Here is a 16,800-nt window from a genome sequence, read left to right on the forward strand (position 1 = left end):
CAGAGTAAAAACACACACACTCACACACTGTCCCGGGGTAAAGACAGCGGTGAGCCTCTTGTGTCGATCTGCAGGCGTGGCCTCCGTGACACTAATAAAAAAGGGCGGGGTCTGTGGCCCCTGAGTGTAGTTAAAGCATCCCGGGTCAGCCAAGGTGCTTTGCACAAGTCAGAACCTTCCCTTTCAGCCGACACACACACCGAGAGCTATCTTCCATCCTCCCTCCTGACGGTCCTGTGCAGCGGCAGCCAGCATGTCTAACTCGGACAGGGTTGTGTTAGTTCTCGGAGGAGCGGGCACGGTGGGCTCCGGGGTAGTTAAAGCGCTGCTGGACAAAGGTAAGCTGCCCAGGGGCCACTTGGAGACACTAATTAAAGCTTTCTCTACTGCCTGGAGACCGGGAATATTCTGAATATACTCTTTGAAGAAGATGATGGCATTACATTTTCTATGCTAACTCTGGCATCCAAATTAATTTGAAGTCAGTCCATAGGTTTTTACGCACGGGTCACTCTCTCGCGGATTTTACGCAGGGGGGAATTCCATCCTGAGAGGCTGAAGATTAGTAATTTATGAGCATTTTAGTACTTTATGAGCACTTTCTGGCTTTGAATTCTTAAATGACTGACTATTAATCCGATGTTGATGGCGCGTCCGCGTGCGTAAAATTGTACATTTTCGGGTTTGTTCTCCATGAGCTGCACTGACAGATACACTAATTTAGAATTTGCTGTGATGTGCATACAGGATGTACATACTGGATTGTCAAACACTAACCTTTAAATAACATTAGTTTTATGCGTTTTAAGTGTGTGTTCTGATTTTATGATATTTGTGATGTTTCCGCCGGTGGTTTGATCAACTCTGGCATTAATCGATCTGATTGATATCTGGTTTCAAACGCACCATCATCATTTTTTTTTTTTTTTTTTTTATAGAAAAAGACGTGTCATGGCTGGAGGCAGTTGATTGTAATTCTGGCTCTTCATCGTCACAAAGCTGCAAACTATTTGGTTTATTCAGTGTGCATGAACCATTGGAGGAGGATGCTGTAAGGAGGGTGCACTGGATTTTGGATTCACATCCCACGTCCATGGCTTTAATGCCCTTAATAAATAGATTTAGACAATGTTGGCCTGTTAGAGAATGTTCATTTTCATGTCAAAGGGATTAGTCCTACTCTATATGCGTTAAAAGGTGCTGGCCTTTCTGTCTGCATAATAGATTAACATAAGAGTTTAATGTGTGTCTCGTTTGTGTGAAGGGTTCAAAGTGGCAGTGATCTCCAGGGACAGCAGCCGGCTGGAGAAGATCCAATCATTTGTCTCCCCCAGCACGAAGGATAACCTCACCACTATAGTGGGGAATGTTGGTAAGTTAGGATACACATCCCTCCATTCACTTTAAGCACTTCTGCATCTATTCAAAGCTCTGTTCTCAAGCTCCTCTGATAGAGACAGACATCATCTAATTATCATAGTATAAAGTGGGAATTTACACCAGTGTCACTGAGAGGCTTAACATTTCAAACCGCCCACGTGATGGGTGTGGCAACATACTGTATCATGGCTGCCAAGTTCATTTCACCAATTTGAATTTGATGGATCCATTTGCACAAATAAATAAAGACGATTTTCTATTTTTCCATACATTAGTACCTCACCAGTATGAAAACAAGCCTAAGAGTCTTACGTCATGCTAGCGGCTCTATGAAGCTGTACTTATCAAACATGCTAACATTCTCACGACAAAATGACAGCTGAGGCTGGTAGGCTGGGCTCACTCCCAGAAAGGGTTTATTTGAACCCAAACCATGATATTTTCCTAAACCTAAGGAGATTTCTGACAAACTTCAGCTATATGCAGACCATCCTTTACTAAAGGAAAAGGCATCCCACAGTTTCAAAGCAACGCACTATCTAAAGGGAGCTAATGGTTTTGTAGTCGTTTAGAGTCTCTTGGTAGGCATTCTGTTTCTCTTTATTTGTTTTGTGACTCTTTGTAGTCATGCTGTGTCTGTTAGTGTCTATTTGTAGTCATTATTTGTCTCTTTGTGGTTATGTTGTGTGTCTTTGTAGTAGTTTTGTTTCTCTGTGGTCATTTTGAGTCTCTTCCTGGTTGGCATGTGTCTCTTTGAGTGACATTATTTAGGTTAAGAGACTAGGGGGCACTTTGGAAATTTCTGGCAAAACTTCAATTAGGGCCCCTGGGACTGGGCTCGGTAGGCCTGTATGGTAATCCATCTGTGACCTGGAAGCCTTTCCCCTCCTGAATTCTTCGTTTACTGTTCCAGGGTCAGAGGAGGGAGCAGAGCTGGCGAAGCAGGCCCTGCTGAAGGTGGTGGGGAAGGTGACGGACATCGTCTCCTCTCTGGGCTTCAGTTGGTGGCAGGGCGGGCCCCCACACACTCAGTCTCTCAAGGACCTAGACTTGGTGAGCACACACACGTAATCCCCATTGGCTGGACCAATACATGAGTCATTTTGATTAAACATAGAGATTTATTTGCATTCTGGTAAGCAATCATTGTTTTGGAGTTAATAGTTAAACTGGTGGCAGTAATGGTAGTGGTAACGTAGTCTTTGTAGTTGTGGTAAGCATGTCCAGGTCCTCCTGTTACAACTTCTGATTCTTGTCTGTCATATTTCATCTCCCATCGACTCCGCAGGTAATTGAGACATTACTTTTCAGCACGTTTGTGTCATGGAAGGCCTTCTTCCCCTTAGTGAGGGACGACTCCAACTGTACCTACTCCTTCATAACAGGTGACTCCTTTAGCCGTTTATCTCTACCAATAGTTTTTTTGTTGAGGAAAGCTCTCGGTGCTGAGATTAGAAAGTGTTTATCATCTGGGGAGCATAAATGTGCTCCGTAAATGGTATTGATGAGTTGATGTGAAAATTTGACAGATAAAAATGAGAAAAAAAGTGTTGGAGTTCATCCTTTGGGGACCATGAATACATTTAAAGAATATTATTATAAAATAGTGATTAGTGCAGGTTTAACTGAATACATTAGCATATTTAGGGACTTCATAACAACATGAATATCACACGTTTTTTCAATCTTCTCAAATAAAAAAACTGAAAGAATATTTGTTCATATATATCCTTTATTTTCTTTAATAATGATAATTTATCATTTGAATAACAAGATAATTTATGATAACATTTGTAATTTAGCATTTATGTTGGGGAAAGCTCTCTTTCCCAAATCGGAGAGAGTTTATTATCTGGGGAGCATAAATGTGCTTTGTAAATGTTATTGATGACGTGATATGAAAATGTGACTGATAAAGGTGAGAAAAAAAGTGTTAGGAGTTCATCCTTTGGTGAACATGAATATTTGAAGATATACATTCAAAGAAGATTAGTATGAAACAATGATTTGTGCAGGTTTAACTGAATTAATTAGAAATAGACTAAAATAAATATCACAGATTTTGACTATATTTCCCAATAAAAACAAATAACAAATTTTCATATATATAAGAGAATTTGAACAGCGTGTTATGGTTTACAGTCACTCTGACCAGCCGTGCTCTACACTGCTAGTGTGTGTTGATCTAATTGTCTGCCCTCTGCTGCTCCGTGTCACAGGGGGAGCAGGTGAGAAGTTGCTGATGCCGGGTACCGGCTTCCTGACCGTAGGAGCCGCCAGCACCCTGGCCTTCTGCCAGGTACTGCGAGAGGAGTATCCCGAGGTGCCTTGCAAACTCAACCAGGTGAGACTTAAATAAGATTACAAAGCAAGAGTTCAGTAAACAAAGCACCGAAGCTCGGTAAATATTTTTACCTGACCTCTGTCTGTTAGCCTCAGACCTGTTCATGTTCAAGTAATCCATTTTAAACATGACATTTGCCGGATAACTGAGGAAGCTATCGGCTGGATGTGCTATGGGGTTCATTAGAACTGACATTCAACTAGAATATTTCACATACTACAAGTTGTAAAGGATTTCTCTAAATAACACTTTAAGTCCAACTGAATTTAAAGGAGGGAACATCATGCTCATTTTCAGGTTCATACTTGTAGTTTGGGTTTCTACTGTAACATGTTTACATGCTTTATTGTTCAAAAAACACATTCCTTTTCTCATACTGTCTGTCTGAATAAACCTGTATTCACCCTCCTTCTTAAACTCTCGGTTGCGCCTGTCTCTTAAGACCCTATCCCAAAAAAGCCCAGTCTGCTCTGATTGCTCAGAGTTTCCAAATATCCCAATATTTTTGACCAGATACATTGATATCGATATTGCAACGATATTATAAGGTTGATTGGTGCTAGAGTTGATAATATAAACGTTTTCATTCTTTCACAGTATTTATAAAGCACTTAGACCTACTTTATATCAAAAAGACATGGAAATCTCAGAAAAATCATTCAGAAACCAAAGGGGAGAAATCTATTTGTTTTATAAGTTTTGGTTTCATGATGGCAGCACCTAATTTTGCATTAACTTGACAGGGTAACAGTATCTGCCTGCTGAGAAGAAATTGAGCATTTCTGATATTTTCTTCCTTTGAATGATAAAGCTATTAATAATATACATTTAAAAAAAACATGTTGGCATTACTTTTTACTACAATAAAGTGATGACTAAATGGGATTTCACTTTAATACATTACTGTGAAGTTGGATTAGCAGTTCTGGTAAACTAATCAGTTCTGGTTATTATATTGATTTGGTTTGACATTTCTCTCTACATCATATGTGCTTAGATTTCAATCCTGAAACAAGAAACCACATAACTTTATTAACCACCATGTTTGCCACTCATGTAGCAAGACTTTGTGAAGGAGGTCCCATTTCCTCTACTGATTTGTCATGGTGAATATCAGTGCTGATATGAACCATTTAACACATTTGTCTAGTACACGCCTGAAATGACATTTAACATTTATCAGTAAGGTATGAAAACCTTAGGGTCTGGAATCTAACCATTGGATTCAGATTATTGGCGCCACAATTCATTGCAGAATTGATTCCTGATTGGTATAAAGAGGAGGGGGCACTATTTTTCAGTGCCAAACCATTCACTCTTGTCACACTGTTCAACTAAATTCAATAGGAAACTAACTGGCAGTTTTAAGGAACACTGTGTAGGACAAGTGGCATAATATTCTTTGCTATGTAAGAATCATTGTATTTTCATTGGTTTTATTAGAAAATATTGTATGTCATATATTATGTCATCGTGTCCTCTGCAATTACTCAGGTGTTATTGTAAGTGATGGTCAAAACAGGTCAATACAAATTAACTGATAAAGAACCCTTTTTTTTTCTTCCCAACCCCATGTTGTCCCTCATCATCTCTCATTCATATCCTCCATACCATTCCTCCCCATGGCTCTCTTGCTTCTATCTAACCCATACTTGTATGCATGTATCCCCCCCATCTCTTCATCCCTGTCTTCCTCTATTGATCGGCCCTGGCAGGTGAAGATCAACACTGGTGTGGCCACTCCGGAGCGCATGGCACCTGGTAACCTGAACCACCTGGACCTGGGCGAGGCTGTTGCCACCCTCGTGGAAAGACGGAACACCTCCCACTCCGTCTTCACCATCAACTGCCCTGCAGACTTAAAAACTGTCCTTCTGGAGAGGAACCTTTAGACTTCGAAACCTTTGCTCCCGCTGGGGTCTACATGTTTTCTGATCCCACTCTCGCTGAAACACATTTACTGTCTTTTGGTTAATTTGTTTTCTTCTCCCACAGCAGTTGAACCCCATTAATGCCTGACTTTATGTGAATTGGCTGTTGTTTCAGCTAATACTGTATATTCAGCTCCCTGTTCTCAGATTGTTAGCAACAGTTTTCTCTGCATGTGCCGTTGTCTGATATTAAAAAAAATAAGCAGCTGATTTGTAATACTCACCTTATTATTGGCGCTCGATACTGTATGCTTGGTATAAAAATTGACCTCTTTAAGGAATACTTCACCAACAAAATGATCAATTGGTTACTCAGTTACTCAATCGGCTTTTGCTTGAATTCTTGAAGGAAACTTTTTCTCTCATGCCTCCACGGTGAATTGAGAATCGGAAAACGTATAAAAAATTCTGGATAAATTGAAGTAAATGCACGTGTACATCTAGCAATAACCAGCGGTGCTGAGAAATGAAGCTGAACGCAGAAGTGCCAAAAACCTGCATTTACCTCAAATGGTCACTTGAGGCTGGCTCCAAAAGCAAGACAATTTTCATAGATCCCCGTGCTAAAATGCCCAACTGTACAGCAGAAATAAACATGTTTAACAGCCTGGTTTTGGACTCTAGAGCTAATTTCTCAGTCCATGACAGCTGGGGGTGAATTTCTAAACAACTCACCAGTTTATTATTTGAGACGATCACCTGTCACTGAAAGTGTCATCTCAGACCGCTAGCTGCTAGCAGGTTGCTAGCTGCACACCCGCGCCTCAGCTTCACTGACAATCCACTTCTTTGCTGGCTGTGTCATCACTGCCAAGATGGCGACGGTTGGAAACATCCTATGGCTCTTCAGAAACCTATGGGTGACGTCGCAGAAACTACGTCCATATTTTATAGTCCAGTGGTCCTCAACCTTTTTTGCGCTATGGACCGGTTTCATGTAAAACAATATTTTCACGGACCGGCTTTCAAGGTGTGGCAGATAAACATGACGAAATAAAATGATACGACCGGCATGAAAACAAATATAAAATGCATAAAAAATACAACTCGCCATAACACTGAATCAGTGGGAGCCCTGAGCTTGTTTCTCTGCAACGAGATGGTCCCATCTGGGGGTAATGGGAGACAATGACACCCGAAGTGTGTTCCTTATGTACAGTCTACTCCGTAACTTTGTTTTGATGCTGTCACTGCAGAAAATCCCACTTCATTTTCACTAGCTTGTGGGCTTAATTTTTGAGGTTACATATCAAGTGACCGAGACAAGCGTCTCGACATGTGTCAAGAGGCACAGGCGGTTGAATTGCAAGAGATTCCGGTCATTTTTCAAAATTTCAGACTCTGATATCAATAAAATGGAAACAATAGAATTGATTTATTCTTTCTCTGCGGCCCGGTGCCAAATGACCCGCGGACCGGTACCAGTCCGTGGCCCGGTGGTTGGGGACCGCTGTTTTATACAGTCTATGACTGTTGCTGATTAACAGTTGGTGGCAGTACCTTCCCTAAAACATAGCAATGCCCAAGCAAAAATCAAGGAAGAAGAAGATTGCAAGCTAGCAAACATACATGTCATTTTTTGTACTGACGTAGGAGATGATATTCAACGCTTTTGTTAGGCCTACAGGAAGCACTGAATGTTAGTGTAACTGTGTTTACGAGAAAACTCAACAGGGTATCTTTAACATCTTGACATAAAGGCTTAAGTGAAACGTGTTTGAAGAACTCTTTCCCGCTGTGACCTGAGATGATTAGGACTTTGAGGTACTTGGTGTTGTAGCTGGTGGAGAACTTGTATGTTGAGGACTTGACTTATTTGAGTCTTTAGATGTTGCAGACTCGAAAAAAACAAGTGTGAATTCTTTTCGGTTTGTAGACAATTTCACCAGCACTTTGTTGAAGCATACTGACTCCTTAAATGCCATACTGACTACTTAAATGCCTGGGTTTGCCCAAAATTAACACATTTGTACACATCTTTCGAAGTAGTTGCATGAAGCATTATCAAAAACAAAGTGTTAAATGCAGTCCCCAAATCCCAATGTCGGATATGTGTGAGGGTTTCGGATTCTGTTTGACAATCCAACCTCACCCTTCGTTTGAAGCATACTAAGAGAGATAATCCTTTATTAGTCCTGCAGCGGGGACATTTACAACCTAATGGATGGAGACCACAGTAGTGAGAATCGTTGGCATGGCATGATGAACGGCAATTTAGCCTCTTTGTAGAGCTTAAGTTCAAAATGTAAGTTAAAATATGCATTAAAATACAAATAAATAAGATATGTGCCACATTATTGCTACTGTGTGTCCATTGCTGTATTTGGATGGAAATGTGTCTTTTTAGCAACGTTAAAGACAAGCTGAATTGTCTCAATGGGGACAATATTACAGAGCTAGTTAGGTTGATAGGGCTGCACGGTGGTGTAGTTGCTAGCACTGTCCCCTCCCAGCAAGAGGGGTCTGGGTTCAATTCCCGGCTAGACGTCCTTCTGTGTAGAGTTTGCATGTTCTCCCTGTGTCAGCGTGGGTTCTCTCCGGGTTCTCCTGCTTCCTCCCACATTCCAAAGACATGCAGCTTAGGTTAATTGATCTCTAAATTGCCCGTAGGTGTGGATGTGAGCGTGAATGGTTGTCTGTCTCTATATGTGTCAGCCCTGTGATAGACTGGTGACCCGTCCAGGGTGAACCCTGCCTTCACCCAATGACAGCTGGGATCGGCTCCAGCCCCTTAACAAGATAAGCGGTTACGGAAAATGAATGAATGAATGAAGTTAGGTTGATCTCGGGTTGGGCAGCTGTGACACATTTACCGTACATCCCCTAGCGTGACTCTCTGTCCTGTTCACAAGCACCAGCACAGACCCCCTATAGGCCCCTTTATCTGCCACCCGTTATGTGGGCCAGCATGTCCCTTAGATAAACCAAACAGAAGTCTGGAGGCCTCAGCGGACGGCAGTATCAGAGGGGGCATTGTTGTCTTGTACACTGCTTGGTTAATGCATACATGCTTCCACAACAGGTATGCAAATTTGTCAAGCCAGTAAAGATGCTTGTACTGAGGGCTTGGCTCCTATAAGGGACGATGACTGGGATCAGACAAGAAGTCCGAGGGGGAAAGCAAGAGTAGTAGTAGTGCATGGGGGGGGGGGGTTGACAGTCACAGTTTTTGTTTTCAACTTGTCGGCTGAAGGCTCAATTAGGCCAAATTATAATTAAACTGTGGGGAGAACCCATCGGGCCCCACTTTCTCTTTCTCTTCCTCTCCCTCTCCCCCTCCCCCTCCTAACTTCACCTCTCCCCTCCCTGAAACGGTCAAACACACCCAAACAAACATCCATGTTTGCCCTTGGACGATGACTCATCTCATACTAATAGGAAAAGAAACTGGCTTTTGTTTAAGAGGGAACAAGGGGCCACGTTCTTTCTAAACGAGAGTCAATAGAGCAAAGGATCAGTCGGAAAGGTAATTGGATGAACAGATAAAATGAAACAAGAGAAAATTGGGTGATACGTCGGCTTTGATGTGGGAATAGGAGAGTGGCTCAGTGGAGAGCAGGGTCGTCCTCCAATCAGAGGATCGGCGGTTCGATTCCTGGCTCCGGCAGTCCATGTCGATGTGTCCTTGGGAAGACACTTAACCCCGAGTTGCTCCCGGAGGCTGTGCCATTGGTGTATGAATGGGTGTGAATGATTAGATAGATCCTGATGGGCAGGTGGCACCTTGCATGGTAGCCCCTGTCATCAGTGTATGAATGGGTATGAATGGGTGAATGATTAGTAATGTAAAAGCGCTTTGAGTGGTCAGAAGACTAGAAAAGCGATATACAAGTGCAGTCCATTTATCATGGTAAAAAAAACCAGTCTTTGTCAAAAGAATATTGTGGAATCAGGATTTTTTCTTTTTAGCCACTCTAGCAGCATGAGGTGGCAATGTTGATCTGTCTGTCTGACCACCACGTTGGTCCAGACTGAAACAGCTTGTGACCATTGGTGATCCTTCCCGTGGAAATGAGGTTGACATTTGTGGATTTTTGTGAAATGTCTCAACAACTGTTTGCTTTAGAACAGATATCAATGGTGCCCGGTGGATAAATCACTATGGCTGTTGTGACTTCTCCTGTTGAACCACCAGTAGGTCAAAACTTTCACCTATCCAGTGATATACCCAGGCGGCAACTTCTGGTTCTGAAGTGTGAAGCCAATGCTGAAGTGTCTTACACTTGTATTCTTTCTAATGTCCATCATGGGGCGACTCCTGTCATTGTATATACAGTGGGTACGGAAAGTATTCAGACCCCTTTAAATTTTTCACTCTTTGTTTCATTGCAGCCATTTGCTAAAATCGATTGAAATTTTTGAAATGAAATTTTTGCAAATTTATTAAAAAAGAAAAACTGAAATATCACATGGTCATAAGTATTCAGACCCTTTGCTGTGACACTCATATTTAACTCACATGCTGTCCATTTCTTCTGATCCTCCTTGAGATGGTTCTACTCCTTCATTGGAGTCCAGCTGTGTTTAATTAAACTGATTGGACTTGATTAGGAAAGGCACACACCTGTCTATATAAGACCTTACAGCTCACAGTGCATGTCAGAACAAATGAGAATCATGAGGTCGAAGGAACTGCCCAAGGAGCTCAGAGACAGAATTGTGGCAAGGCACAGATCTGGCCAAGGTTACAAAAGAATTTCTGCAGCACTCAAGGTTCCTAAGAGCACAGTGGCCTCCATAATCCTTAAATGGAAGAAGTATGGGATGACCAGAACTCTTCCTAGACCTGGCCGTCCAGCCAAACTGAGCAATCGTGGGAGAAGAGCCTTGGTGAGAGAGGTAAAGAAGAACCCAAAGATCACTGTGGCTGAGCCCCAGAGATGCAGTAGGGAGATGGGAGAAAGTTCCACAAAGTCAACTATCACTGCAGCCCTCCACCAATCGGGGCTTTATGGCAGAGTGGCCCGACGGAAGCCTCTCCTCAGTGCAAGACATATGAAAGCCCGCATAGAGTTTGCCAAAAAACACATGGAGGACTCCCAAACTATGAGAAATAAGATTCTCTGGTCTGATGAGACCAAGATTGAACTTTTTGGCGTTAATTCTAAGCGGTATGTGTGGAGAAAACCAGGCACTGCTCATCACCTGCCCAATACAATCCCAACAGTGAAACATGGTGGTGGCAGCATCATGCTATGGGGGTGTTTTTCAGCTGCAGGGACAGGACGACTGGTTGCAATTGAAGGAAAGATGAATGCGGCCAAGTACAGAGATATCCTGGAAGAAAACCTCCTCCAGAGTGCTCAGGACCTCAGACTGGGCCGAAGGTTCACCTTCCAACAAGACAATGACCCGAAGCACACAGCTAAAATAACAAAGGAGTGGCTTCGGAACAAGTCTGTGACCATTCTTGACTGGCCCAGCCAGAGCCCTGACCTAAACCCAATTGAGCATCTCTGGAGAGACCTGAAAATGGCTGTCCACCAACGTTCACCATCCAACCTGACAGAACTGGAGAGGATCTGCAAGGAAGAATGGCAGAGGATCCCCAAATCCAGGTGTGAGAAACTTGTTGCATCATTCCCAAGAAGACTCATGGCTGTACTAGCTCAAAAGGGTGCTTCTACTCAATACTGAGCAAAAGGTCTGAATACTTATGACCATGTGATATTTCAGTTTTTGTTTTTTAATAAATTTGCAAAAATTTCTACATTTCTGTTTTTTTCTGTCAAGATGGGTTGCTGAGTGTACATTAATGCGAAAAAAAATGAACTTTTTCGATTTTAGCAAATGGCTGCAATGAAACAAAGGGTGAAAAATTTAAAGGGGTCTGAATACTTTCCGTACCCACTGTAAGTCTATGAGAAGATGACTCTACTTCTCTCTTGATTTATTCCCTCAGTAAACATTGTAAACATGAGTTTATGGTCTAAATCTCTAGTTTCAAGTCTTCTTCTATACAGCATGATGTTCATTTAGTAAATAATGGTCCATTTAGAGTCAAATAAACCATTAAAAAGCATATGCTTTAGGGCAGCGCTAACTTATGATTGCCATGTTGCTACCAGAGCCGTATACGGCATCTTTACGTCATTCGTCCGCGGTCCGGATATGGTAACTTGCGTTCACTGGCTGCAAAAAGCCAACATGGCGACGGCTATAATCCAAGACGGGGCCGCCCAAAACGCCAAACTCAAGACTTCAAACCAATGGGTTACGCCATGCTGACTACGTCCACTTGTTATACTTGGCTGGATTTCTCATGAGCTTTGTTTCAGATATTCATGTTCCCCTCAGGATGAATTCTAATCCCTTTGGATTTTTTATTGAGCGCAATTATCAGGTCAAAATCTTAAATTCTCCAGTACTTTGGTGAATTACCAAATACCTCCACACCTTAAGCCTCTGCTGTACTTTGTGTTTGGTGCTAATAAGTACATGCTAGCTCTAACATGTTTCAGCCCTGCCCCCTTTTTTTCTGGCAATACAACAAACTATTGTTAGAACACGGAGATTGTGGCAACAAGGGAGGCAAAGCAGTTCAACAGTCGAGTGGTGGGTGTCAAATTGTTCCTCTGCTTTTGATTTAAAGTGGCTAAGACCAAAGGAATTGAGATGTTAAACCAGATGGAAAAACAAGCTGTAATTTTGGCAACGCGGCGCTCTGCCTTTTCGTGAGAGAGCAATGAGACCTCACCAAAGCAGCGGTGAAGCTTTCAGTTTCTGGTAAAACCGACAAACCACATGTCCACTCGCCAGGCCACACTGCAAGACACAGTCAGACAGCTACAGAGGCAGGGAAACTGTGAAGGCGGAAGATTGTGTGTGTGTGTGTGTGTGTGTGTGTAGCCCCTAGTGAGATATCATCTTTCCCTGACCTGGAGGGTCTAATCATCTTTGTTGAAAAAAAGAGGACAGAAAGTTGATCAGCCAAGGATTGCAGTATCTATTTAATAACAGCTGCCTGCACGGTTGTTTCTTTGGAGATGATTGATACAGCCTCACACACTCCAGAGACTTGTGTCGTTACAGCGGCCAGCTTTGAGGTCGGGGGAGCACGGAGTCAGAACTCTCAAGTCACGCTATCTCCACCGGGGGTGTGTCCCCAATCACTGACCGTGCAGTAAAGACACGAACACAGATGTAAGGCAGCATGTCATACAAGAGAAACTCAATCAAGCACTAATTGGTTCAAAATGTGGTCCCTATAAAGGGGTGAGAATGTGTAATGTAAAAATGTGAGAACATTTAACCCCACCTGCAATGTCTGGAGCACTTGTGCATTTCACCACGATTAACTATAACTATCAAGACGGTTAATGAAAGAAAATGAAAAGAGCTTAATTTCTTATTTATATTCACAGTATATGTCAAAAAACACATTATGATGTAATTTTATTAATTTAACTACCTTTCAGTATATCAATTAATAAAAATTAGTTTCACCAAGCCAGCTGTAACATTAAAATGAAGAACACATGCTTTTTAATACTTTTGTAATGTATCTTGAGTAATATCTTGAATGTAGGACTTTGACATGTAACAGAGTATTTCACACAGCAGTATTACTACTTTTACTCACATAGAGATCTGAGTACTTCTTCCATTTCTTTGGGTTATATTGAAATATTAAAGGGTTCTCTTTCACTCACACACACAAGTGTCTGTCTGTCTCTCTCAACTGTGACCTTTAGAAAGTGTTTTTTTCATCTAGACCTTTTAATTGCCATTCTGTTACCAGGGCAACAGCTTTGTTCCTAGTTTACTTCCTGTCATTTACTGCATTAACATACTTGGCAACAGGAAATAGGCCGTCTCAGTTCATTCTCGAGCCAATCCGTAACCTTTAACAATTTCTTGCGATGGGAGGTTTTGAATATAAAAAACATAACTTTTTAAGACTTAAGGTGGATGATCTCTAGTACAGTAGATTTAAAAGTATGAAGTTATCTTTGAGTGCCGTATTGTCTTTAGCTAGAATCTTCCATATTTTTGACAGAAATCCTTTATCGGTTTGCTTTTCCAGTAGATAGCAGAGTTAAGACCTAAAAAATGGATCCGTCTCCACCCAAAGTATTCAAAAGCTCTGTTGCATATCACTTGCTCTGGCTGTCATGCTGAGAACAGACAAACACTGCCTACATTTCCACATTTAGAGACCCAATGCCCAAACAATGCTGGGTATAAACATTTGAACAACATTCATCATGTGATGAACATCTAAAATAATCATACAATAAACTTCCTGTTAGATCGGGCTCGACAACTGGAACAAAGTTGTAGACAACCCTTGAAAACGACGATTGAAAAACAAAGAAATAATTGATCAAAGAGTGTCTAAACAGTGCATTCAAAGTTTCTAAGGAACTGAATATTTTTAATGTTGATAGCATAGATCCCTTTTAATGAAGACAATTTGACATTAATGATGGCTGAGTTCCATTTAGCTTTTTTTAATTGTCACTGCTTTCTCAGACATTCGAATAGAACATAGCCATCATTCATGTTATTAGTAAGCAAGTAAATCAAAATGTCTTCTGTAAAAAAAAGGCTATTGAGAGCCGGTACGTGTTGATGTTCAGTCAGTTTATACTTAATGTTTATTAGCAGGTGGTTGGACAGGATTGTGTTCATGTTGAAATTGACAGACAAATCTAATCTCTCTATTCAAATAACATTTAGTAGCAATAGCAGCTTAGTGTCCAGCAGGCAGAACAGATTGTTTAATAAAGACTTCAGGAATGATTTGTCAATTTGAGAGATTGGATGAGAAGATCAATACCTTTCTCATGCCAGTCCGTCATGAATATGAAGCTAGAGCCCCGAGATTAGAATAGCATAGCATGAAGACTGGAAACAGGGAGGAATAGTTCTGTTCTGAAATCAGTCTTATATTCAGAAGAAACACAATTCTCAGAAATCTCAAACTGTGCCCATTACCTTTAACCAGCAGCTAGCTGTACTACCCGCTAGCAAGCATGCAGCTACTAAGCAGACTATGTTTTGTTTATTTAGCAACACATGGTGTTTAAGTTAGCTGTTACTACTACATACACATCTAATATGATTGAAACTGCACCAAATGCTGTTTTTTTAAACCTTAAAGGGGTAGGACAATCCCTCAAATTTAAGCTTAATATGTAACCATGGTGTTTAAGCTAGCTCTTACTACTAAAGATACAGCTAATATAATTGAAGCTGCACTAAATGCTAGTATTTTAGACCTTGAATAGATAACTAACTCATTAAATCATGACCCGGTTACTCAAGACAATCTAAAGACCTTGTTGTGAGCAGTTCCTACATGAAACTGCTTGAAACGAGGTCTGTGATTTCTGGAAAGAGACTGCTGTTGAGTTTTCTAAATGTTTATTATTTTTTCACTTTGAGCACCACAAGCTCAGTGCCATATAGTCCCCTTTATTTATATAAGGCGGAGATCTCTAAAGCCAATAGCTCTAAAACTGGGCAACTCCCACCAAAATAATCTAGATTGATAAATAGCTTGACAGGTAAATTGAAAAAATAAGCCCTTCTGATTTGGGGTTGAACTGTCCCTTTAAGCAGGAGGCGGTGACCTCGCTGACCTGGAAACGGACCCAAGGAACTCTGAAACTGCAGTTCAGTTGGTACGGGCTGTGACAAGGTAAGTGAAGTGGAAAGAGACAAAAAGGAACACTCAGCGAGACAGAAAAAGAACATTCATGGAGAGAAGGAGCCAGAGACTGGGGCTTCTGGTGGTGTTCTGACTGATTCAGAGTGGCATGTTGTTTTTTCCTTCAAGTTCACAGGCTTCTGCTGCTATTCAGCCATGTGCCCATCACAGCCTCCTGCATCATCCCCACACAGACACCCTCACAACTCAAAGCTAAAAAAAACAAAGAAAAACATGGCACATCATTTCCTATTAGCTTTGGGTGTCAGGAAGTGTTATCTTTACTTCTTTAAAAAAATTAAATATATATATTGTCAGAAAAGAATGGATTTTAATTGTTTGTCTCTGCTATGCATTTGACAGAAAACGAAACACATTCAGTTCTGCATTGATTCTAACAATGCAGGAAAACACACATGCTACTTACTGTGCGTTCCAATACCAATACTACCATATTAAGTATGCCAGAAAGCGGTTTGCCTATGGCTGACGCTTTTTCACGAGCTTCGAGACAAAACATATGAACAACCTCTAAAGTTAACGTTATGGCTCTCAAACAGCGCTAGCAGCAGCTAGCTTAGCAGGCTCTGGATTTGAACGCTGGTCTGAAGTCAGTACATTGGAGAATCATGCTAACAGTGAGTGTCTGTTATGTTATCGCTGGTAGGTTACACAGTAGGCATATGACATCATTCAAAATGATTCCTTCTGCTTTCTGTCGTGATGTAAAGATTCAAACGGTGTACATTTAACACTCATGCTTTGTGTATCCTGATGAAGAAGAAATATGCTTTGATTTCACCTGGACATGACTGATTTCATGTTTCCACCACAGATGATCTTCATCAGGTCAAAGTGAAGAAGTGAATGCTTAAGAGCCAATTAATGATGAAACGTCACAACATCTTTTACTATTTAGCCCGAATGAGTCATCTGATACAAGACATTTTCAGAAACAATGGGACTGATCTGCCCACAGGGACTTTGGACATCTATACTTTAATGATTCAAGTTTAAGGACACTGTTTACACTCTTTACATAATATTTTTTGACATAACAGACACAGTCTATTATGAACATACTGGCTGATTTCATATTGCCAAGTCACAGAATAAGATGCAAGACAACAAGCAAAGAATGTCTTGAAAAAAATCCTTTACTTATTAGGAGACTAAAAAGAGTATAATATCAATGTAATATTTTGTGATCACACTTAAGAGATCTGGTGTTTGTGTAGCAGGTTTTCTAATCAGTTGATGATGACTTGTCACTTCTTCACAAATGAATACAGGTGTATGTTCACTTATTTAACTTTACCTGAGGAAGACCATTTGTGGTCATAGCCACATCAAATAAAAGTCTTAAGCTACTCACTAGTCAAGTACATTTCAGTAAATACTTTTCTAGTCTTACTCAAGTAGTTATTTTGGTGACTACTTTTAGTTCTGCTCCAGTACTTGTTTTTGCAAAGTGACCTTACTTTTACTTG

The 16,800-nt window shown here is 41.1% G+C and overlaps 1 protein-coding gene across 1 annotated transcript; it reads left to right on the plus strand.

Moving 5' to 3' along the window:
- Positions 1 to 251: 251 nt before the first annotated feature.
- Positions 252 to 5,872, plus strand: si:dkey-238o13.4 (uncharacterized protein LOC560780 homolog). The gene is made up of 6 exons (XM_054620677.1): positions 252 to 338; positions 1,265 to 1,372; positions 2,294 to 2,433; positions 2,669 to 2,765; positions 3,600 to 3,724; positions 5,440 to 5,872. Exons 1-6 carry the CDS (start codon positions 254 to 256, stop codon positions 5,614 to 5,616), a joined length of 732 nt encoding a protein of 243 aa, XP_054476652.1. The 5' UTR covers positions 252 to 253; the 3' UTR covers positions 5,617 to 5,872.
- The last annotated feature ends 10,928 nt before the right edge of the window (positions 5,873 to 16,800 follow it).

The sequence above is a fragment of the Anoplopoma fimbria genome, chromosome 19, assembly GCF_027596085.1.
Source record: "Anoplopoma fimbria isolate UVic2021 breed Golden Eagle Sablefish chromosome 19, Afim_UVic_2022, whole genome shotgun sequence".
In the NCBI taxonomy this organism is placed as follows: domain Eukaryota; kingdom Metazoa; phylum Chordata; class Actinopteri; order Perciformes; family Anoplopomatidae; genus Anoplopoma; species Anoplopoma fimbria.